Below are 25,898 nucleotides of genomic sequence, written 5' to 3' on the forward strand. Positions count from 1 at the left end.
TGGGTCACTCTCTCTTATGCAGCAGGGAGCCTGTGGCTTACAGTAGGGTGTCTAGATATTTAGGCTACTTTCACAGTATTAATTTGGTCAGAATTTTGAATCCATAATTTAAGGCACTGAAAAAAAAAAAAGAGGAGCATAAATCTTTCAATTTTACATTTAAAGTAGTTAGGTTCCTCTTTCATTCTGATACAAAAACCAAATTTTTAGCATAAAAAAAAATTTGAATAATCATGATCCTCACAATTTTCTAAATGTAATGCTAAAAAAATATTTTTTTACTGATACAAGTTAAACATGTAAGGCTGTGTAACTAAGGACGGTGAAAAAATCTTTTAACGTATCTGCTTGAAAATACTTATCGCTTCTAAATACTTTTTAAATGAATATAAATTGTACTGCTGTTAAGCAAACGTAGTTAAAAAGAAAAAAAAAACGCCATATTATGGGCAGCACTTGTGCCAGTTACAATATTTCACATCAAAGAGCTGGAACAGCAAAAAAAAAAGTGAGTGATGTGGTTGTAGAGATTTAATTAAAGCCAGATGTGGAGAAATATAACTTCGAAGGGGGAAAATACAGACAAAAATTAGTTGTAAAAAAAAAAAAAAATTCCTGTAAATGTAAAACAGATGTCTGTCATCTAATCACCTGCAAATAAGTTTCCTATTTAATGGAGGGATCACAAGTTTTTCTCCTTGCTTTGTATAACCTATGAGATAGATTAAGAAAGTCACGTGTTGTATGTGCATACAGTAATAATTTACATTGATCATGCCAGCGATTACAACAATATAGCTTTGGTGCCATGTCTGAAAGTGCCACATGTAAAACCACACCAATAACAGAAAAACTATCAGCTCGGGTTTAATTACGTTATATGCAGATGATCAATGACACTTGTGTGAGCGTCCTTGGCTGAACATTTCCACCGCTTTCTTGTTTCTGGATTATACTTTATTTTGTGTCCAACTAAAACTCAGCGATTTTTATTAAAAACCTAGTAACTTTTTAGAAAGACGTTTAGAGGAAAGGCCATATAGGTCTTTTTAAAACATGACAAACAAGGCCTAGTAGCCAAAAGGGCTGAATACACACAACACATCAGAACATGAAAATCCATTATATCAGTTTACCAAATGTAGACATCTTAAAACCCCTAATATTGGTAACAGAAATATATATATTTTTTAATAGTCCCAACAGAAAAAAAGTGTCCGTATTTAACATTTGCAATGTTTCCTTTAGTTTACAAACACTTTCTACTTCTGACAGCCCCTCAAAGCAAATCTACATCTTGCCAAATCTAACAGGTGAATGCTATTAATTGTCCCAACATCTGTGTGCGGTGGACTGGTAGACATAGGAGGGCTGGCCACGTACATGGAATAAGTCAGTTGAAAATGGAATCCAAGAGACCCATCAGTACAAATGTCACACTTGGCTGCAATGACTTCATGTTTGCATTGATAACGGCAGAGCACCATTTATCTATTTAAATAGAACTTATTTAAATGCACACAAAAGGGGAAATCTATGAAAACACAAAAACTCCCACAATAAAGCTCATATCTCAGAGTCCAGAGGAAAGTATACTCGAAGAAACCAGTTGATTTTGCAGTAAAACCTGAATTGCGGCCAAACTGGACTCAAAATAAAATTATTACGAACTGGGTAACTAAATGAAATGTATCATCTGGTAAAGTTATGCAAAAGTGTAACAGTCTGCAGGTTAGCATCTGTTTCTTACATCCTGACGTGGGACTTGTTACGTTCATTCAGTCGTGTCTGTGAAAGGCTTTAAAATAATAAGAACATGTGTGATACAGACTGACTGAAAACCATGATCGAGTGTGTGATCTCAGCTAATCCATACACTCTAATGTGATAGCTAGGTTAGACACACATTCGGTTTAATATCAAGACATACAATTAAAAAGATTGTAAAAGATTAATTAGATTAATTTTATTCAAAAGAAACCAACCCAAATATGTCACAAAAAAATTAAAACAAATTAGTAAGACGGTAGACAATGTAAAGGCTACTCCATTCAAGGCAATAATTACATAAAATAAACAACATCTAAAGTAATAAGTAGTAATTGTTCTTCACCTTCCTGTAAACCTTAGAACAGCAGATCTGTGCTGTAACCTGAAAACTAATTTTCTAAAACTAATAAAGCACCCTGCATCTAGAATGTAAAGAGGGCAGTACATGCCCGGGAGGGGGTGTCATCCTTAGGAAATGACCATTAAGTAATGCCTGCGGGACTGAAAGGAGATAAAATGCACAGATTAACACAAGTATTTATAGGACAAACACAGAGCTCCATCCAGCCGGGCTGGTGTCATGCTTCTTTTCTCCTCTACCCACTGAAGGCCAGGGCTGGATATAACAGGTCCTCATACACGTTACAGTGTAACCTTAGTAGTGAGAACAATATTGGGAGAAGATCACTTCTACTTTGAAGCTTTTATAGAAAACTTTGTAAAATGAGGAGTGCAATTTATTTTCCATCCGCCTACCACTATTTTGCATTAAGGTCCCACCAGAATAAGGCAACGACATAGCATACTAGTGAATGCACTTCTGTTCCCATGAAAAGATCATACAATAGGATTTCCACCTGTATTCTTTAATATATTGAATTAGAGCCATTAAAGTATACACTGTGTGCCTTCCTTTTTCTGCATCAAGTATAATTCTCCAGCCAGAAAAGTGTTAAACATTTTCATTATACAAACCAGGACCCACCATCTATAGCAGTCCAGCCCCTGCAATATACGCAGTCCTGAACCAACGTGTGTACATCATACAGATTTATGATTGTCAGAATTATAGTCAGCACATGTTTTAGGAGGGCATCTATACAGGACAACCTAATAACGGCTCACCAATTACTATGGCTCAGAAAAGTCATCTAGACCAATGGCAATGCACATGGTACACATTTCCAAGGCAGGCATGTCTCTTTGGGACCAGACCCTCAGAAGTCTGGAAATACTTAATGAGATCAAAGCTTTTCCCCTTTTTTTATGTTGTGTCGACATAGAACAAAGAGAAGACTGTGTTTTAAAACTTCTTAGTGCTATCTACATAGCTAATCAAACTATGAGCCCAGAAAGATTTATACAAGAAGTCACTATATGTGGACAAAGCATAGCAAATGATATTAATCACTTAACAAAAGTCTTCGCAGGGTTAACACTACTTCCTCTAAACAAATAAAAGAAAAAAAGTTAGGTTTTTCCACCACTATTTGTAATGACGGTAAAATATCATACACCGTCTACTGCTACAAGAAACCGAAAAGCTGAGAAAAGTGCAACAGACGCATCTCAACCGGACTGTCACCACATCAAACACAATACGGAAAAAATGACCCTGCGTCTATTTATGAAGAAGCCAGTGCATTTAGGAAAGAAAGAGCATATTGTCACCATGGTCAATATGCTGAGCCGATTACAAGCAGATGGAATAACATTACAACCCGGGCAGTGAACCTCAAAGTCTAAACATGGAAAAGGAATCTTACTGGCTGGGGAAAGCCGATTCCTTAATCATTTCCAGAAATGTGGAGCTTTTTGGGTACAGGATGATCCACCTGGACACTTTAAGTTTTCACAAAATTAAAGTAAAAAAAACTAAACTATTTCAAATAAAGTCAATATAAAATGCACAAAATATACTGAAAGGGTAATCTACATAGTTAAGTAACAAAACACTTCACAAAACTCCCTGCCAGCTACACAAACACAAATGAAGTGTATGATAGAATAAGCAGCACATAGAAGATGCAGGAAGACCCCTGAGGCTGGGGGGAAATCTGTGGAGATCATTACCAATCTGAAAAGGTAACAAAGTCTCACCGTCTTGCCATTGTAGTAGTACATCAAAGAATTGCTGCCCACTCCAGCGACGGGGTACGCACAATACATGGTGGTGTGGAAGAGATCCTAGGAAGCAGTTAAGTGCACTGCTCCAGACCCCGGCATACATCCACCCGAGCAGACAGTAATTCCGCCAGTACTAGGCAGACTCAGTCCACACATGGATCTACTCAAAAGAAACTTATGCAAAATAGGGCTGAACCATCCCACACAGAAAAAGGGGGAGGGCAATGACATACAGTAATCTCTTTCAACCCTAATCACACCCGGATTTGTGTAGTGGAAATTCCATAAAGGTTGTCAGAAGAGTGAATACACAGCTTCACCATATCAAAGATGGCTCTTTTTTTAATTTCAGAAGAGTGAGCCAGTGTAAACTTTGCCCACAGACCGAGGATTTATGATTTTTTGTTAATGAAATCATAGCACTTGTAGCAGGAGAGAGAGCATCCTGCAGTACAGCACCACCACCATCTGGCTGGGACAGACTTCACCACTCTGCATTTACACAGCACACTATGGCAGCAGGGAAACTGAATGTAACAACGGTGTCCCCACAAGGAGACAAGCCAGTGCACCGCCATCACTACTCTGCACACCACAGAGGGCAGACAGGCAAAGGAAAACTAAGTATCACTCTTAATTATCAAGGACAGTGACACAATCTATAATATTTTGTCGGAAAATATATCATTTTTTTCTTTCATTCATTCATTCCACTTCACATGAATTCTTGTGGAACAGCTGAAGGTTACCAAACTACCTGACTGCAGCAGTTGGAAAACTCTGATGGGTGTTTTTTTTTTTTTTTATGGTAGCAAATTTGGGGGATTGTCCAATATACAAGTCACTTTAAAGGGGTTGTCCGGCCCAAATCAATAAGTCTGCAGTCACTCTGTGCGACTGCAGACTTATGAGTTATACAAGGAGCAAGGCCGTGCCCACTAAATGGGCTCTGGCCGGGAGTATCTATAACTCATTCATACCCTCCGGTCCCAGCTCAGAAACCGGCAAATCACCGCCGAGCACAATGCGTACGCTGGGGGGATTCATAAGTCCAAAGTCACAGAGTGACCGCAGACTTATCGATTTGGACCAGACAACCCCGAGCTGGCAGGAGAGAAAAAAAATCACTGCATGCTGCGATTCTCAGAGTATAACGGATGGTGCGCACCCATACAAGTCTATGGGTGTGTGCGAAACATCAGACTGCACTCAGATGTCATTCGCGTGCAGTCCGATATACGCTGACTCACAGAATGAAGAAATTAAGTTCTCCATCTTCATCGCACCTGTGATCATATTCTCGAATGTGAGAGAATCGGTTCAAAGTAAAATGGCACTCGGATCACGCTCGCAGCGGAGTTTGAGCCAATGGTGATTTGCATATACTATCCGATTCTCTCGCATGAGAGAAACATCGGATGCTTCTTGCCAGTGTGAGCGACCCCATAACTGAATAGTTCTCTAAAAAATATACTAACATCCTAACACAATAAAAGGACATTAGAAAAATGAAGCTGAAGTAGACGAATTGGAAATGTTAACTTTTTGTGTAGTATAACCATCTGACTTAAGGGCATAATCAAAGTTGGAAAATTGTTAATTTTTTTTTATATCTGTCAAATTTCTGATACTTTTATAAATAAATACAAAATATAACAACTTATATTTTACTTTAAAGTACCATGTGTTAGAAAAACATCTCAGATTCACTGGGATATGTGAAACATTTCAGAGCTATTGCCACATAAAATGACAAGTCAAATTTAAAAAATTTGGCCTGATCACTAATGGGTTAAGGAAGGTTTCACACATTCAAGTTTTGGGGTCCAAGTATTGACTGTGATGCACAGACCAGTCCGCAGGTCTCCCAACCCAAACTCGGCTTCATATGCATACATGAGGCCAGTGCAAAAGTCATAGTCCGTTACACAGACTGTGATAGATGGACATGTGAATGCAGAGTAAGGATTCTATTTTTCCATTTAAGATTTTTTTTTTTTAACAGAAAATTTTTAAGTAATACCAAGTTAAAGGGGTTGTCCACTACTTTAACACTGATGGCCTAGCCTCAAGATAGGTCATCAATGTCTAATCGGTGGTGGTGCAACACCCAGCATCCCTGCCGATCAGCTGTTATCGGCCAGAAATGACCAGTTACAGAGCTGCACAGAGCAGCACCCTCTACTGTAAAGTGGTCAAGGCTGGGTACTGCCCATCCGCTCTGTATTGATTTGAATAGGGGGCAGATGTGTGGTACCCGGCCGCAGACACTATACAGTAGAGGGAGCTGTGTAGCTCAATAACTGGTCAGTTCTGGCCGACGACAACACCGAGAACAGCTGATCGGCGGGGGTACCAAGTGTCACACCACCACTGATCAGACATTGATGACCTAGCTTGAGGATAGGCCATCAATGTTAGAGGACAAACTTTTTAAACAAAATTGAGTGTCAAAGCTCCTGATTATGACAGAGCTAGAACAACTAAATGGCAAAGTTCAGACAAATGTTGAAATGGTTGGGTTCATCACTTATAGACTCTTCCCCTAACCAACAGATGTGTGCAAATGTCTAATAAGCCAAAACAAACCTGCTAAACAGGGTGTCAGGGCTGTGTGTGCAGCCATATCAGAGCTAAAGTAAAAGTAACAGGTTTCATCAGTTGTATTTTTGTTAATTGACATAAGTAGCTTAATTTTTTTTTAGGGATGGTTTTGTACTGTCCTAAAAGAAAAAATCCTATTCGTTTACATTTAGTACCGTATTGAAAAACACACAAAAAAAACAACAACACATAAACCTGACATAAACCTGCCAAAAGGCATGTGTCTGGGGTGTACATACGAGCCTGGAAATAAGCTCATGCCACCCTAACTCGCTAATCGAATCCCTCAAGCATCATGGGACAGCAATTAAATAAAATGGGAAACTGAAGAATTGGTACCTCCAATTAGAGCTGTAGTATGTAGTCTGACAACAAGATCTTGGCTCTAATGCATTAGTTAATGGGGTTCATTGGTATGAGCAATTATCCACAGGGGTCCATTCTAATTATTTATTTACCATGGGCCCTTCTCAGTTGTATGAAAGAATGATAATGGCATCTTCTCACACTGGAGACATTATTTACAGTCCTACATGCGCTACAAACCTTTCCATAATGTTTAGTGTTTAGCTGGTATCATGCAAGTCATTTCCCTGCCTATACTACACAGACAGCAAGAAGCCAAAGACTACAAATGCTACTACCACGGTGCCAAGACGGTAAGATCTATTTGCAAAAAAAGTTTGGTTTCCTATGAAAACAAAACAGATCCTGAGAGACCCAATGACTTTTCAAATCCATTTTTTTTAATCCACTATTTAAATCTATGTTGTTCTGCCTTAAAAAAAATAACAATGAAAGCAGCAGATGGAATAACAAAACTGTCAAAACTGATTTTTTTTTTTTTTTTTTTTTTAAATATGTTGTGGTATATTTTGTACTGTTTTTGGCTAAATAGAAGCATATATTTATTTTAACAGTGAAACGACATTGCCATTCCTTTTTATCCCCACTGCCCTGAACACTCAGATTAGACTTCTGGGATTGTAAATCCTGCTTTTAACAGACATAAAAAGGACACAAAACAGCACACACATCCTCAGTCCTACAAACACACAACTAAAGCATGTCAGTCCTCAGAAACAGAGGCCTGTGACAAATGACATGTAAAACATTGGCTGCAATAAAAGCAACAAGACAACTGATCATAAATAAAGAATTTATACAAAAATAAACAAACAACTGATCATGGTTTCATTATATACCTATATAAAGACACAAGTGCTTAATAAATCTCTTCATACAGCTGATTATTATGAGGAACATAAGTTATCAGGTTCACTAGATTTTTTTTTTTTTGTAAATGAGAGCCTGATCTTGTGGGGTTGTTTTTGTATTCTGTTAATACGCTAAAACTATTCCTTCCTGAACTTAATCACTATAAAGGGTTAATCCGCCTAGCCTCCTTGACATATTAAGCCAGCTGTAGACAGAGATGACTTTTTAAACTTTATTTGTCGTCAGTAAAGTAGCAGTGAACTGACCTGCACTCCCTAACCTAAATTGTTTCCATTCACAAGCTAGCACTGTGCAGCTAAGCAAACTGTGTGCAGCTCAGAAACAAACAGATGACATGGTCTGACGCACAGGGAGGCACGTCTAATTACAGATGAGAGCTACCTGCTAACTTACTTCTGTTCCCATGTGGGTGGCGTACTACAGTGGTACGCAAGTGGAGGCCATTGCATTAAAGGTTTAGAACACATCAAAAAAGGATTCATTTTCTAATATAAAAGATCAATTACAGCGGGCTTAGTCCTTGGCAGTGCTAGTCTGATAATGTGTCATCTCTAATATGCCAATGTTAAAGGGAACCTGTCACACATTCTGTCCAAAATACAGGCAACATGATCAGTATGACTGTACGATTGTAGCCAGGTATGGTTTTTCTCGTAAACAATCCGGAGTTTCAGAGAAAACACAATTTCATTAAAAAAAAAATCTTCTAGTTAATCTGATAAATCTGTTCCTCATAATAATCATAATCATCAGCTACATACAGTGGTCTATTTGACAGGTGTCTTCCTTCTGGTTAATGAAAAGGTATATAATGAAACAATGATCTTATTTATTTTGACACAACCTTTGTTTTACATGTCACTATTGTTTCTGCCTAGTCCCGGGCCGGCTCTATAAACTATTTTTCTATTAAAAAAAGCGGGAGCGATTATGAGAAAAAGTTGGTGCAATCAGGGTCAGATTCATGCCAACTTGGGCAGCATGGCTCGGTGACAGGTTCCCTTTAATAATCACATGTTGCCAGGGTCAGGGCGGAGGTGGGGGTGTACGAGGGACCAATCAGAAAGATGGCATGGGAATGGTGACAAAACAGAAAGCTAGGCAATTTTTGTGTGTTCTAGTACTAAGTTTTATAATATTTATACATAATATTTTTATAATATTATTTTCTCCTAACTGCCAGGTGTGAAATACAACCAACCACAGCATCTTTGTAGAAACAAGGGGTTAATATTTTTCAGACGCCAAGTGCTATTTGAGTTACTCTTTAGAACTGCAATAAAAATCAATTGTCATGTAAGCTTACTGTCAGTAAAGAGTATTAAATTTCATCCCCACTTTGCTCAACCACAAAACCTCAAGCACTCTGAAAGACTAAATTATTCATATAATCCTAAACTAGTATTTGCCTAGGCCTGAGTCCTTGTAGTTTAGATGTATTATTCTAAGCAATAATACCAAGTGTATCAGAATAGAGGACATGGGCTTGTTTTCTTAGTCTCCAAGTGATCTTTAAAAGGACGCAAGTCGTGATAATTATTAAAAATAGAAGGAAATATCAAATTGATATTACAAGGTGGTGTTAACAGAATCCAAGGATCACGTCTTACCAAAGCATCACTGATCAATCGGTATAGGGGACGCACTTTTAAGAATGACATTAAGAGCTTTGGAAAAAGAAATGGCAGAAAATGGCATCCTTATAATAAATATTCAGTGTATAAACATGGGTTCACGTATAAGAGTCCTGGCTGTGCACATTATTCACACAAGTAAATATTTAGATTCTATCAGGACTCAGGGACTATTAACCAATACCGCCTGTGTAATAATCGCTATGTAAACATATTGAACTTACAGACCTCACAGGAAGCCAGGAGAAACCGCACTGTAATGGGACATTAAAGTCTAAACATAAAATCCTATAAATATTTGTGCTGGGGATATGTATACTTCAATAGATTTTCCTACTGTGTCATTAAAAGGCAGAAAAGATTTTCTGAATATTACAGAAAACTAGTTTAAAAACTTTTTCTTCCACAATAGTAACCTACAAAGATCAGGAAGGGTATACTAATCTGGAGTTCACATAAGGATGTGTTGGGCTGAAAACAATCCACAGAAGGGGGTTTAAAAGTGTGCTCAATTATCACATCACTACTGTATAGTATGAGCGGCTGGGAAAGTACTCGGCCCCTCGCTGAGGCGCTCATGTCTGCTATAGCGCCTTCTTTCACCACATGCAGGGCATTTAGCTACTTCTCATTACACTCAAACAATGCAACGTAAAAGAACTACAGAGAGAAAGTCCCTAGGCTGCTGCTCATATGTAGTTTCTGTAATTAGCCTGCAGGTGGAGCCATTATCCAGACACTCAAGATGATGCTGCACAAGAAAAAAAGGAAATGAACATTTGTTGGTTAAATATAAAGAATATATGTATAGACACCGCAAAGAAAAGTGCGAAGTGCAAATAATTTTCAACAGGAATCAAACGAATACACAATATGTCAAAAGTACGACACTCATTCCGCTCACACAATACAGGTGTTAAGGCGCACAAAAAATGGGACGCTAAACTGAAAAGTTTTGAGCTTGTGTCTTAAAAATAATTTGTCGGCATGATTTTGTAAGGTAAAGCCATGACTGTAATGGTGCTGTAATACTGATTACATGGATACCAATTATGAAGAGATGAGCTGGGTGGTTCTTCATTAATCAGCATTTGCAGTTTTCGGCTAATTAGATTCAGTGCACAGGGGCCAGACTGTACTCTGAGTCTTCTCCTCCCTGTCTATTCCCCAGCCCCTCCGCCGGCCTCCGATCTGTGAATGATCTGCCTCCTCTGTTTGATATCAGAGGCAGGTGGAGGGGCTGGTTAATCACAGAGAAGGAGGAGAAGATCCAGTGAACAGGCCGGCCCCTGTGCACCGAAATCTAATTAGCCAAAAACATTAAAGAACAACAACAGAGCGGATCTCTTCACCAAGGGTTTCAATATAATCAGTATTACAGCGCCATCACAGCAGTGTCCTTACTTTATATTACAAAATCATGCTGACAGGTTCTCTTTAATGGAACAAATAGTCAAAGAACCAACTGATATACGGTTGCTCATCCATTTAAATGGCTTAATTTTATCATGATACTCAAAAAAAAGTTTTCTAACCATCTATATTTTCCTATAATGTTGGTTTACTTGGCCCATGCTCCTTAAATGTCTGGGGATCCCCATAGGGTCACAGATATGAGACTATGCAAAGGCGTAAGTGATGATCTGTAAGATCTATAGCCAGTTCATTGCCTTACACCATCTTTAGCTTGCCAGGCTCCAGCCCACTATACAGCTCATTCTCATATCTATAGCTATATTTAGCCCCCAACATATTTGTGGGATGCTGTATAAGTGAATCATTGTATGAAATGGACTATCATCCCCTATACCTGGATATAACCAAGGACCACAAATTCTGTTCTCTCACAACCTGATTACTATGTTTCTTGAATATTTGGTTGGACAGTATAAACGTTCCTGCCTGACACATCCATGTTTTAATAAGTCATTAAAAACTGTAAAAAATTCAAGATATTGCAATACATAATTAGTGCAGGGCAATGAGAAATAAGGCATACACTAGATATTAATGGCTTATTTAAGTTGTAAGCATCATCAGAAATTAAATAAAACCTGGACTGCTCTGTGTTTTGGTTGCTCTGTCATTTTTAATACCTTTTTTTTGTTAATCTAGCAGAAATCATCTGGCTCAGAGTACAGTCTACTCTGAATTAGACACAACTGTTAAAATGTAAATTGCTAAACTATTTTTAGCTGCTGGAATGGAAGAAAAAAATATTCCTGGCCTCGGGAAAATGATTTGAAGCATTGTGTTCATTTTGTTTATCAAGCAGCTATTCAGCCTCTAGTGGGACCCAAGTGCTTAGGCAAGCAAAAGCTTTTAAGAGTTCCTGCAGCTGCAGCCCTGGCTTCCAGGTAGACTGCAGGTTCAGAGCACAGCTGCCCCGGGCTGGAGGAGCCATATCAGCTCCATCTGCAAACAAGGTAACAAACAGATTTCAAACTCCAGCGTTATTTTTACGGCAAAACTCTACAAGAAAGCAAATATTCAGACTCGAACCCTATCATCAATCCCTGATTAACGTATGTGCCCTGTGCCGCAGCGGCGAAGACGACGGAGGATGCTCCATTCAAACAAAACTGCTCTGAGTTATGACTCATCCAATTGCACCTGCGCCCAAGTGTTAAGTACTGCCAAATAAAAGCCCTCCATCCATTTACACAACAAAGAGATGAGCCCAGCAAGGCAGCAAAGCTCTCCCCCTCCCCTCTCATTTGTTCTTAAATGGAGGGAGGAAAATAGAGGGGGAGACTCAGTGAGGAAAACTTCTTCCACTGAGCAGGGATTTTCATTACACGTGGATTTTAAAATGCGGATTCATTTACAAACAATTTTCCTCCGTTAAAGAATAAAGCATATTTAATTCCATAAAACACCCCTATAGCAATAGATTATCACAGCCATTAATGCTTTTTTTTCCCCCAACCAAAACCCTTGCAACCTTTTTCATCAAAGCCCTTTATTCTCTAAGGATATATTTTCGAGCAAAGAGGGATCAACAAACTAGTTGCTTGAAAGCCTTCCTGATGCTAGGCTGAAGTTAGGAAAGGCTTAATGAAAGCTTTAAAATCCACCAGGGTTTCACACTGAACATCTGACTTGGTGATTTATGCATATTAATAACCTCAGTCCTACTGAGGCAAGCTGGGCTGTACGTGTCCTCCGAATCTTAATGTCTTCGGCTCCATTGGGATTATTACAAATGTAAATTTTGAAGATTCTTGGCTATTAATCTCTGTCTGTCCTCCTGCTCAGCAACATAATGACTAATTAAACATCAAAAGACCTGTACAGGAGATCTTCTTTGACAGCTTCTGGCCCTGTTCTCCTCCCATGAGAGGAATTCAAATGACAGGGACAAGGGGACAGGAGCATATGACGGTGCTACAAATCACAGCCATAAGTCTAAGAACTAAACATCAAATGTGGCTTTACACCTAATGAAGCTCTACATTGATCAACACAGTCGGTTTATGGTCACTGCAGAAAACCAGGATAAGTAATGATGTGTATGACCTATGTTTATGGTCATATGAAGCCAATTTATTTCCCACAACATAAAGAATGCAACCGGTACTTACAGAAGAAGGCAAACCAGGGGGGACCTTTCTTATCTTCTTAGTTTGTACAGGATCTGCACATGTAAGGAAAAAAAAAAAAAAAGAAGAAAAACAATGTAAAGTCACGTCATCTACTTAAAAAATACATTTGTATATGTTTATTCTACAAAATATTACCATATTCATAGATAAGGACATTTTCCACAATGTGTTTGTGTCTTGCTTTCTCATGGTACTTACAGCCTTTAGCAAGTATATCTTCTATATTATAATATATATTTTTATTTTTTAAACCTGGTTTCACAGAGCCATAAAACAAATGAAACACCTGAATCCGCTCAGTTGTTCTGGACCACATAAAAAAAAGATCTAACTTTTACGCATGGCATGTCTCCACATAACGAAAACCCTTAGCATAAGGCTAAAGATTTCATATTAAATGGATGAAGGTAAACTGCAGAATATATCAGGGGATTGCTTACAATCCAAGTAGCTTGAGGGTCACCGCAACACAACCCTACTCCTTACCATTACATATACAGTCTGTCAACTGCAGTTAGGGTTCTAACATTGTATACTTCATACAACTAAGGGGCCAACACCAATCCTCGCCGTCTTCTCCTGCCCAGCGGCGCTGATGGTCATCAGATGTGCAGGGAACTACAACCCAACCCAAATAACTTTATAGGGCTGTGCTGCAGATCCCTGCACAGCGAGAAGCTCAGAGCACCCCCACGTAGTTGAGATACTTAAGGGACTTTTATTCCATCGTTCTCTGGATTGGCAGGAATACCACAGAACAGACACATTATATTGTTAGGATATATCCTAGAAATATTCCAGGACAGGAATACCTTTTTACCTAGAGTCTGTAAATTGAACCAGACACAGTGCAGAAAAACAGAATGGCTGTCACAGAACTCATTATCTGCTGCTGTATGTCTACTGACATAGTGCTGGATATACACCATAGTTTTCATCCTTTTCATAGTTAAAGCAGCTGGAAACAGAAAGTTATACAATTTACTAATATAGTTTTATTAGCTCCGGTGGCCTGATCCTCGCTGGTCCCTGCTGCTGCACCCCTGGTTTTGTGCTTGGCACAGGACAGATTTTCCTGTGACCCCAGCAGTGTTTGTGGACGGATTGTTGACCGCTAATTTCAATATTCAAGCTGGCCCACTTATCCGTTGTAGAGACAGGAAAAAAACACATTTAGCCATTTTAAAAATAAATTCCTGACTAAAGCAATTTTGAAGAGATTTTCAATCTACTTAATGGACAGCAATTTCACGCAATATTTTGAAGCAGAACATAAATTTATTGCAAACATATTCCAGTTTATTTAGAGAGTGTAAGACATATTATCCTGGCTATAAGCTAAAATGGAGCATTGCATGGAAAAAATAACATTACTTAGGACTAGTGTTGAGCGATACCTTCCGATATCGGGAAATATCGGATCGGATTGGATCGGACCGATACCCAAAAAGTGTCTGATATCGCCGATTCAGATACCGGAAACCAATGCAAGTCAATGGGAAAGAAATATCGGAATAAAAATAAACCCTTTCTTTTCTTGTAGGTTAATTCTACATGAAGGAAAACAACTAAGAATAATGTAGAATGTATTACATGAAAAGCCGGCAATTCAGCAGCGGCATACACTGGTACCCGACAACCCGACAATTTATAACAGAAAGAATAGAGCATCACACATAGATTAGATAGATAGAAACATGTCAGTCCCATATATAATAAGTACAGTGACAGTGTTGCTTACTGTACTTGTCATTTTTTTTAATAAATCCTTTACACTAAATAACAGTGTTTTCATGCACCGTCTCTATAAAAAAGCCGGCAATTCAGCAGCGGTACCCGACAATTTATAACAGAAAGATAGAGCATCACACATAGATTAGATAGATAGAAACATGTCAGTCACATATATAATAAGTACAGTGACAGTGTTGATTATTGTACTTGTCATTTAGTGTTAAAATAAAGAATTTATTTAAAAAAAAATTGGCGTGGGGTTCCCCGTAATTTTAGTCTCTAGCGGCAGTTAAGCAGACGGCTGGGGCAGATGTTTGAAGCTTGGGAAGGGGGTAATACCCACGGAGCTTCCCAGGCTACTAATATCAGCCCCCAGCTGAATACCTAGCCTTTACTAGCTATTAAAATGGGGGACCCCAAAAAAAATGATGTGGGGTCCCCCCTATTTTAATAGCTAGCAAAGGCTAGGCAGACAGCTGGGGGCTGATATTAATAGCCCAGTAAGGGTGCCATGAATATTGGCCCCCTCCCAGGCTAGAAACACCAGCCGTCAGCCACCCCAGAAATGGCGCATCCATAGGATGTGCCAACTCTGGCACTTAGCCTCGCTCTTCCCACTGCCCTGTAGCGGTGGCAGTGGGGTAATAGAGTTGGGGTTGATGTCAGCTTATAATGCCAGCTGACATCAAGCCCTGGTTAGTAATGGAGAGGCGTCTATAAGACACCCCCATTACTCACCCCATAGTCAAAGTTAAAAAAAAAAACACAAACACCCAGAATAAAGTCCTTTAATTGAAATAAAGACACAATTCTTTATTGTTCTAAATTAAACCATACTTACCATCACGCCCATTCCAGCTGAAGCCAACGATCTCCTGCAATAAAAGTAAAATAATAAAGCAACCTCATCCTTACCTTTCCATGGTTCCCACGACGGCTCCAGCTCTGCTACATTCACATGACAGGCTGGATCGCAGTCGAAAACTGCCATCCAGCTTGCCATGCCGCAGAGACTGAGAAGCGCAGGAATGCTTGCGCTCCTCAGTGTCTACCTGTGACGGCATCCAGATGAGCCGAGTTCATGTCCAATGAACTCAGCTCACCTCATGCACGTCACTGACAGCGTGGGAAAATTCTCCTGCTCAAGCGCTGAGCGCAGGAGAATTTTCCCACGCTGTCAGTGACGTGCATGAGGTGAGCTGAGTTCATTAGACATGAGCTCACCTCATGCACGTCACTGACAGCGTGGGAAAATTCTCCTGCGCTTGCAGTGAGCGTGAGAGAATTCTCCTGAAGCGCTGAGCGCAGGAGAATTTTCCCTAGCCTTTGCTAGCTATTAAAATAGGGGGGACCCCACGTCATTTTTTTGGGGGGTCCCCCATTTTAATAGCTAGTAAAGGCTAAGTATTCCGCTGGGGGCTGATATTAGCAGCCTGGGAAGCTCCGTGGGTATTACCCCCTTCCCAGGCTTCAAATATCTACCCCAGCCGTCTGCTTAACCTCCGCTAGAGACTAAAATGTGACTGACATGTTTCTATCTATTTAATCTGTGTGTGATGCTCTATTCTTTCTATTCTAAATTGTCGGGTACCGCTGCTGAATTGCCGGCCAGCTTTTTTAAAGAGACGGTGCATGAAAACACTATTATTTATTTTAATAAATCCTTTAACACTAAATGACAAGTACAGTAAGCCGAGCGCTGCCATCCAGCTTGTCATCCTTCAGAGACACTGCAGAGCGCAGGCATTATGGGAACTTCCGATTCCGGTATTCGATATTCTAAAAGTATCGAAACTCAGTATCGGAACTCCGATACTGCGAATATCGGTCGATACCCGATATTTCAATATCGGAATGCTCAACACTACTTAGGACATAACATCTAGATTTTCAGACCAGCAGCAGCAAAATGTTACATTCAAAGTATGCCACTAGTTACAATAACAAATACAGCATGCAGCAACTAATAGGTGTCACAACTTCATAATACATTTGTAGAGGATATCCTTCTTGTAAAGGTGACCATACACACATAGCTGTCTTTATACTCTCAGCTCAACATGCAGGAGCTCTTAAAGAAGCACCACTCCTATCAAAATTTTTATCCTCTTAATATATTGCAATTATCCTATCATGGCTGTCGGAGTCGGTGTCCATTTTGGTGGAGTCAGAATAAAATGGACCAACTCCAACTCCTAAAATATATAATAAATTGGGTACAGTAGTTCAATGCAGTTTGTGGGGAATATTTTTTTCCCAAGAATTTAGGAAAGTTATGAAATGTCCTATAAATGTCTGTCCTATTCCTGATCTAAGGGTCTAGACTTTTAGCTGAGATGAATCTGTGCTACAGTAAATGTATTACTTAAACATGAGCCGTGTATGAAGGAGTCGGAGTCGTGAAGTCGGTGTCATGGAAATTGAGGAGTCGGAGGTTTGTCTTACCGACTCCACAGCCCTGCATCATATTATATAGCCCTGTGTACTTACAATTGCTCATTTTGCCTTTCTACCCAGCTAATTCTTCCTTTTTCCATTAGGTCTATGACATCAAGTGATTAAAAACTGACTAGCTGAATCCTTCTAAGCTCTATTTAGAAACAGGTCAATTTCCCTGTATGAGTCATAAGTCACTGCAAAAGTCCCTGGTAGGGGAGAGGAGGGAGCAGCTGGGTCAGGAGTTGAAAAAGGGAATGATTTAAGCAAGAAAAAAAAGACTTGTTGTTTCCACATAGAGCAGAGAAAAAAATAAGAATTTACTGGGTAGAAAAGCAAAATGAGCAATTGTAAGTACACAGTGCTACATAATATGATGACTGCAATTTACTAACAGGATAAAAACTTTGATTGAAGTGCTTCTTTAATGGGAAGATGGGAGTAGACCACTGCTGCCCACCTCTGGTGATGGCATTTCTTCCTTGGGTACATAAAGGATCAGGTATACAGAAATTCAACTGCTCCATCCCTCTGGAGTTGGGGGGAAAGTTGAGCACCCCTGTACACATTAGATGGTCTGCCAGACGCACAGAAAACAATAGATTTGGTAGATATGAATCTAATGTGTAGGGTCACCTTATGGCTCTGTACACACATTATTCTTGGCTTCACTGTGTAATGGAAGCCGTAATGCTTTACTATTAGGCCAGATCTAAATAGTGACTACAGGACTCTACTGACTTATATTACATGTTGCACTATTCTCACTATGAAAAGTGACACAACCCAAAATAGAACAACGACAAGCTGGTCCAAATTCTGCAGGAGCATGACCTACCCAGTACCAGTGCCGCTCATACGACTAGCTCTATCTCCAGCTCCTCTTGTAATCAATAGGAACATTGCAACAGAAGTTTATGTACTGAATAGAAAAACCTGAGGGATTCTACATGTATCCGAGTCTTGTTTGTGTGCATTTTTAATGCCGTGCAACCCTTCATTGACCATCAGTATTTTTCACCTGTGCTACTTCCAGCTTGATATGGAATCTGTCATCGTGCTATGTAATCTGAAAGCAGTGTGATGATGTGTTACATGTTGCTCTGCATGGTGCGATTTTGATACAATCACCCCTTTTCTCTGACACATCTAGGAGTGTTCAAAATGCTGAGTCCTTTATAACTCCGTTCACACCACTGATTGGCAGCTTTCTGTGTACATTGAAAGAAAGCTGCTAATCAGTTGTGGGGTTACACAGAGCAGATGACTAGGAGGCACGTGACATCTAGTCATGTAGTGAAGCTCCTGCTGATAAAACACAGATTTTATTAAAACAAAAAAACGCAGCCTTGTAAGTAACATTACTGGAATCGGGGTCTCAGTCCCTACACCATGCTGCTATCAGATTATATAACAAAAACCTGCTGATATATTCCTTGTAATATTTTGTACTAGTGAAAAGTAAACTTTCCATAGCAATTATACAAGGGATGGGGGGTCCTACGTGCATTATTTTTCTTAACACTTATAAGAATTTAAAACAAAATGCCTAAACTGTGACACTAACTTACAGACAGCAAGTGATTCACCTCAAACAGTTATATAATATGCTTTGTGTAGACCCTATTAATATGAATGACATCACAAGTATTATCTCTAAAGCTTTTTTCAAATCAAGGTCAGTAACTTAATCTCTGGTTTTTACTGTAATGTATTGGCTGGCTCTTCTGTATATGTGGCAATTTAAAACTGAAGCTAAACCTTAAACTACACGATCTGAGAATTGCTATCAGAAAATAATGATGATTAAAGCAATAGGGTTTAGAAAGACAGTATATAGTTCTACAGTAAATTAAATCAGACAATGGGGGCACCTTTTTCCCTTTTGTTTGATTAAAGTACTATGAATGCTGCGTGCACGCAATTCTACAATATATAAAAACAGGCTTGGCCAAAAGTTTGGAAATGACAAATTTTGGTTTTCACAAAGTTTGCAGTGTTTTCAGAGCTTAGTCAAAGGTTTTTTATGGTTACTTAGTACAATTATAAGCATTTGATCCATTTTTAAAAACGCATTGACAAATACATCAAGTTTATGTAAAGACTCAATATTTACAGTGTTGACCATTGTTTTTGTAAGATTTCTGCAATTCTTCCTGGCTGCTGGATATCAGCATCTGGGACAAATCCTGACCGATGACAACTCATTCTTAACTTAAGAGTTTATCACAATTTCTGTGTTTTTGTTTGTCCATCCACTTTTTGAGGATTGACCACAGATTCTCGATGGGATTGAGATATTAAGAATTTATTGGCCATGGGCCCAAAATGTTAAAGTTTTGTTCACAGAGCCACTTGGTTATCACCTTTGTCTTGTGATAAGGTGCTCCATCATGCTAGAAAAATAACTGCTCATCACCCAAATGCTCCTAGACCATTGGGAGAAGTTGTTCTTGGAGGATGTTTAGATCCCATTCTTTATTCATGGTTGGAGGATGTTTAGATCCCATTCTTTATTCATGGCAGTGTTCTTAGGCAAAATTGTGAGTGAGACAACTTCCTTGGATGAAAAGTAACCCTAGACATGAGTGGTCTCAGGATGCTTTACTGTAGGCATGACACAGAACTCATGGTAGAGCTCACCTTTTCTTCTTCGGACAATCATTCTTCCAGATGTCAGTCTGGTGGGGGCATCATCAGAGAAAATAATTTTGCAAGAAGTACAGGCATTAGATGGCAGAGGACTGGGGTAAAGTTATTTTTCCCAAACAAAAACACAGAAATTATGATAAACTCCAAGCACTGATTAGATAAGAATGGATGCCAGTAGTCAGGATTTGGACCAGAAGCTGATATCTAGCGGGCCGGGGCAAACTGCAGAACTCTTGAAAACAAGGGTCGACACTGTCAATTTTGCGTCATTGCATAAACTTGATGTATTTGTCAATAAAATTGTAAAAACGTATGAAATGCTGATAACTGTACATCAGTAACCATAGAAACTTCTGACAAAGATATCTAAAAACACTGAAGCAGTAAAGTTTGTTGAAAAAAAAGATTATGTCTCAAAACTTTAGGCCATGACTGTACATATACTTACAAGTGCAATTCCTAGTTTTATATTGATCTGGAGTAGCATAATTATTGTCTATTTCCTGCTTTTCAAAACGTCAGCCTTTAGGTGAGCGTATGCCAAGTCCCAGACACTAGTGGCATGTGCTAGCAAAATCAAGAGGCAGCTGAACTTGAATATTTCATAATCAACTTCACATTTTACGTCTACATGTAACTGAATATCTTAATTTAATGGAGCCGTTTTCTGTGGCAATAGAAAAGAGACACAAATTTGGGAATGTGTCCTAAAGCATAAGCAACACTGGCAGTGGCTCAGTTTAGATGCCCTTGATAATTTTCATGAAAGCTGCAAATTATAAGCACCATTACACGTGCACCTACTCAGCTTACCATAGTGCCAGTTTTGTAGACCTATTAAAAATGGCTCAGTAACAAATAAATAGCAGCAAGGAATCCTGCATTTCTCAAAACAGATTCTTACATTATATATTCTGCTTATTTATGGTCACAGTGGATTTGGGCTCTAGTATATTATGTCTGATCACATACACTGCTCAAAAAAATAAAGGGAACACTGAAATAACACATCCTAGATCTGAATGAATGAAATATTCTCATTGAATACTTTGTTCTGTACAAAGTTGAATGTGCTGACAACAAAATCACACAAAAATCATCAATGAAAATCAAATTTATTAACCAATGGAGGCCTGGATTTGGAGTCACCCCCAAAATTAAAGTGAAAAAACACACACCAGGCTGATCCAACTTTGATGTAATGTCCTTAAAACAAGTCAAAATGAGGCTCAGTATTGTGTGTGGCCTCCACGTGCCTGTATGACCTCCCTACAATGCCTGGGTATACTCCTGATGAGGTTGCGGATGGTCTCCTGTGGGATCTGCTCCCAGACCTGGACTAAAGCATCCGCCAACTCCTGGACAGTCTGTGGTGCAATGTGACGTTGGTGGATGAAGCGAGACATGATGTCCCAGATGTGCTCAATCGGATTCAGGTCTGGGGAACGGGCTGGCCAGTCCATAGCTTCAATGCCTTCATCTTGCAGGAACTGATGACACACAGCAGCCACATGAGGTCTGGCATTGTCCTGCATTAGGAGGAACTCAGGGCCAACCGCACCAGCATATAGTCTTACAAGGGGTCTGAGGATCTCATCTCGGTACCTAATGGCAGTCAGGCTACCTCTGGCGAGCACATGGAGGGCTGTGCGGCCCTCCAAAGAAATGACACCTCACACCATTACTGACCCACTGCCAAACCGGTCATGCTGAAGGATGTTGCCGGCAGCAGATCGCTCTCCACGGTGTCTCCAGACTCTGTCACGTCTGTCACATGTGCTCAGTGTGAACCTGCTTTCATCTGTGAAGAGCACAGGACGCCAGTGGCGACTTTGCCAGTCCTGGTGTTATGTGACATTTCTTTGGAGGGCCGCACAGCCCTCCATGTGCTCGCCAGAGGTAGCCTGACTGCCATTAGGTACCGAGATGAGATCCTCAGACCCCTTGTAAGACCATATGCTGGTGCGGTTGGCCCTGGGTTCCTCCTAATGCAGGACAATGCCAGAATTCATGTGGCTGGAGTGTGTCAGCAGTTCCTGAAAGATGAAGGCATTGAAGCTATGGACTGGCCCGCCCGTTCCCCAGACCTGAATCCGATTGAGCACATCTGGGACATCATGTCTCGCTTCATCCACCAACGTCATGTTGCACCACAGACTGTCCAGGAGTTGGCGGATGCTTTAGTCCAGGTCTGGGAGAAGATCCCACAGGAGACCATCCGCAACCTCATCAGGAGCATGCCCAGGCATTGTAGGGAGGTCATACAGGCACATAGAGGCCACACACAATACTGAGCCTCATTTTGACTTGTTTTAAGGACATTACATCAAAGTTGGATCAGCCTGTAGTGTGTTTTTCCACTTTAATTTTGGGGGTGACTCCAAATCCAGGCCTCCATTGGTTAATAAATTTGATTTCCATTGATGATTTTTGTGTGATTTAGTTGTCAGTACATTCAACTTTGTACAGAACAAAGTATTCAATGAGAATATTTCATTCATTCAGATCTAGGATGTGATATTTGAGTGTTCCCTTTATTTTTTTGAGCAGTGTATATAAAAAGCCTATACTGCACAAGACACATTCAAATAAAGAACTAACATACAAACAGGAGTCAATTTTTCAACGAGGGGAAAAGGAACATTTATGACTTCTGGGGTAATTGTAAACATGTCAACAGTTACCTAGGGTGGGGGTGTCCTGTAAGGGCCTTCGACGAGAACCTGATGCAGAAAATGGAAAGTAAGGGCTTCCGGGTTTTCCTGAGGTTGGAAGCTGCCCCGAACTACCAAGTCCAATATCAGTTCGAATCAGGCTGGTCTGTAAAACACAATCATCACGATTTGTGAGAAATCACATTAAATTCTTTGAAGAAAAAAAATACAATCTCCCATTATTTTTAATTTAACCTATTTGGCTACGTTCCCACGATGAGCTTTTTTTGAGTTTTTGATGTTGCAGAGTTTCTGCACCATTTCTTCACCTATTTAAATTAGGTAACTTGTGCTGTTTTTTTTTGCTATTATGTGTGCACTTTTTATCACGTTTTTGCGGTTTTTGTCTCTTGTTGGTGTGCCATGCTTTAAATAAAGCTGCTTTGTTTTTGATACTTCCTAGTATTTGGCTTTGACATAACTTTATTGATATACTGAGGTGGGTATTACATGCATTTTTGATGCGTTTCAACCACGGCAAAAATACACAGCGTCAAAAACGCATCAAAAGCTCATCATGTGAACGTAGCCTTTAATAGGTAAAACAGTAAATGCAACAGTAATAATGCAATATTGTGAAAGTAATAACAGTAAAGACACAGGTTTATTCTGAAATACAGACTGAAAGTAACCAATGAGGACCAGTAATTTCTCTGCGGACTTTAGTAATCTCATGTTTTATTTGTTAATGTGTGACTAAAACAACTGCCTTGATGCCTGCACCTAATAAGATATTGTTTCTCAGTTGGCATTTGCGGAGCAGCTGCTGCACACAAAACACTTCTACCTAATAAGTGACTGTGAAAGCCATTTTATTCTACCTTTACTGACATGAACTTTTATGTGGCAGAACGTGACAATAACAACCAAAATATTACAGTAAATTAGATTCGGATGGGAAAACATATCCCAAGTTTGATATAGATATATACAGCTTTGTTGTCGCTGGCCTACAGCCTGTGCAGTGCACTTTAGTGAGACACCTTGTTTGCCATTTGAATAGAAAATTTGTACAAATCCTGATATTGGATGTTTCAGGACTTCGTCAAACAGCATTTTGATCTCCAGACTAATATACCCATGAAACGTAAAGAAGTTGTCCACTATTTGGACAACTCCTTGTCATACCCAATGCTTGGGCCCGATAAAATAAAAAGCTTATACTCACCTCCGGTGCCGAAGCCGTTCCCGCGGTGTCAGCACTCGCTCTCCCCGGGGTTCCCGTGCTGTTGTTGTGACACGTGACGCCGGCGCCCAATCAGCGCTGGCTTCACTGTCCCCGCAACAGATCAGCTGCAGCCCAGACTTCCTCTTCAAGTTTAATTTGTCTTAAGGCGGAGACAGTGATGCCAGTGCTGATTAGGCATCCGACTGACGTGTCAGTCCACCGCATCACAGCCCCGGGACCACGAGTGCCGACACCGCGGGAACAGCGCTAACACGGGAGAGGAGTATAAGCTTTATTATTTTATCGGGGCCAAACATTTTGGTCAAGAAGTAGTTGTCCAAGTAGTTTACAACCCCATTAAAATATATTTAAGCTCAAATATTGAATGAAACTTAAATTTTGGCTGAAGATTCCAAACAATTTCTCCCAGACTGTTCTCAAAGGGCATCAAGTACTTATGCATGGATTTAAGCATATCTCTCAATATTTAATATTGTGGTTAAAAGGGAATCTGTCACCAGGATTTTGCTACCCCCATCTGAGAGCAGCAAGATGAAGGAGCAGAGACCCGGATTCCAGTGATGTATCACTTACTTGTCTGTTTGCTGCAGTTTTTTTTCTTTATAAATTGAAATTTGATACGCTCTATTGCGATTATATTATAATGTTAATGTCTTTCTGAAATTTAAAAATAAAGAATATATACAAAAAAAAAATCAGTTTTACCTGCTGCAGTTCTACCAGTTCTCTGAATGATAAGCTCTATATAACCCCGTCCACAACACTGTGTACACTGTGCATAGGCAAAAAGCTGCTAATCAGTGAAGATGGGCGTGGTTGGACTGCCTAGTAGCAGGCCAAGAACTCGTTCAGTGATAATTTCCTGCTGATAAAGCAATGATTTTATAAAAACTACAGCAAGCAGCAGTGACATTGCTGGAATCAGCATCTTTGCCCCTACATCATGCTGCTCTCAGATTAAATAGCAAAAACCTGGTGCTTAAGTCTGGAGCATTATTTAACCCTAGAACGCATGACCATAAAAATCTACACTTTCACATACCTGGGGCCTTTTAGGTCCGTGTGCAAATAACATGGAATAACTCAAACAAAAATGACAAACAACTATATACCTGAGGAATACCTAGAGTTTCAAAATTCTAACTAAAGAAATCTTGCAGAAAATAGAAAACAATTAACAGGGCGTGCCTGCGAGGCCCCAGGTACGCGTTCTAGGGTTAAGGTAGTACCGGCATCTCCATTGAGATCTGCCGTACTACCTTAATAAAACTCCCTGTGCCACACACACTTCTGTCTTCTTTGTTGTAAGGTCAGATATAGGGAGGGGGGTCTGCAGGCTGCAGCTACACTGAGTGAAACCTTGTTACCTGCACTCAGGAACTCAGCTGTAATGTTAAGTTTTCTGTGTGTATATTTATTGGGTATTTTATTTTTTCAGCTATAGATAATATCCAGAAAAAAAGATAAACATTGTGGGTAATTTATGTATAAATGTGTGTATAAATTAATGTGAGTCAGGGGGGCCCTCATTCAGTAAGGGGTGATATGGGTGGTGATCTCAATCAGTTATGGGCGACTGGGGGCCCCCATCCCACAACACCCGTATCATCCTTTCCTGAATGAGGGCCCCACACTCACACTGACAGCTATACACACATTGTACATGAGTAGAAACATTGTGATAAAGTCACTGGCAAAGTACTGGAGGGAAGATGTGCAGCATTGAGATTGTTAGCTCCAGTAATATAAACATAGAAAACGTGTTCCAGGACACCAAGTATAGAAAGGGGTTAATCAGCCATCTTTAGTGATTAAACACAAGTAGAAAGGGAGGAGGTCAGAGGATAAATTCCCAGCCTTTCAGAGCATTTGGTGTGGGGAGGGCCTGGGGACACAAGCTCTGGAGCTGTGGTGTTCATGTTAAGGAAAGCTAAACCTTGGGTTGTTTTGTTCCTGAAGCAGACTGTTACCCGCAGCAACAAGGACTGTGCCATATGTTATGTTTTGTTTTTTTCCGGTTAGGCCGAGAAGGTAGTGTTTGTTTTGCTAACGTTGTTGTGGTTTATGCAGTGCTCTTAATAAACCACAGAAGATTTAAAGAGACAGTCCCGTGTACCTCTATGCGCAACAAAGTGAGCCGATCTACCACAGCATTCATACTTCGCATACACATGTACAAACTCACACTTAATGA

General features: G+C 39.9%; 1 protein-coding gene across 6 annotated transcripts in view; it reads right to left on the reverse strand.

Moving 5' to 3' along the window:
• The window catches only part of TCF12 (transcription factor 12), a 312,588-nt gene that overhangs the window by 34,374 nt on the left and 252,316 nt on the right, over positions 1-25,898 (reverse strand). For 4 of the 6 annotated variants that reach the window (XM_073652985.1, XM_073652986.1, XM_073652989.1 and 1 more), the window contains exons 7-8: positions 22,486-22,621; positions 12,959-13,011 (exon numbers count right to left, since the gene is read on the reverse strand). In XM_073652985.1, the coding sequence (XP_073509086.1) occupies positions 12,959-13,011; positions 22,486-22,621 (189 nt within the window). Of the gene's footprint in view, positions 1-3,870; positions 4,076-12,958; positions 13,012-22,485; positions 22,622-25,898 lie in introns of those variants that run through there. The other 2 variants (XM_073652990.1, XM_073652991.1) reach the window with 2 other exon arrangements.

Source organism: Phyllobates terribilis, unplaced genomic scaffold, assembly GCF_046119375.1.
Source record: "Phyllobates terribilis strain yellow unplaced genomic scaffold, ASM4611937v1 Scaffold_11__3_contigs__length_659146591, whole genome shotgun sequence".
NCBI lineage: Eukaryota > Metazoa > Chordata > Amphibia > Anura > Dendrobatidae > Phyllobates > Phyllobates terribilis.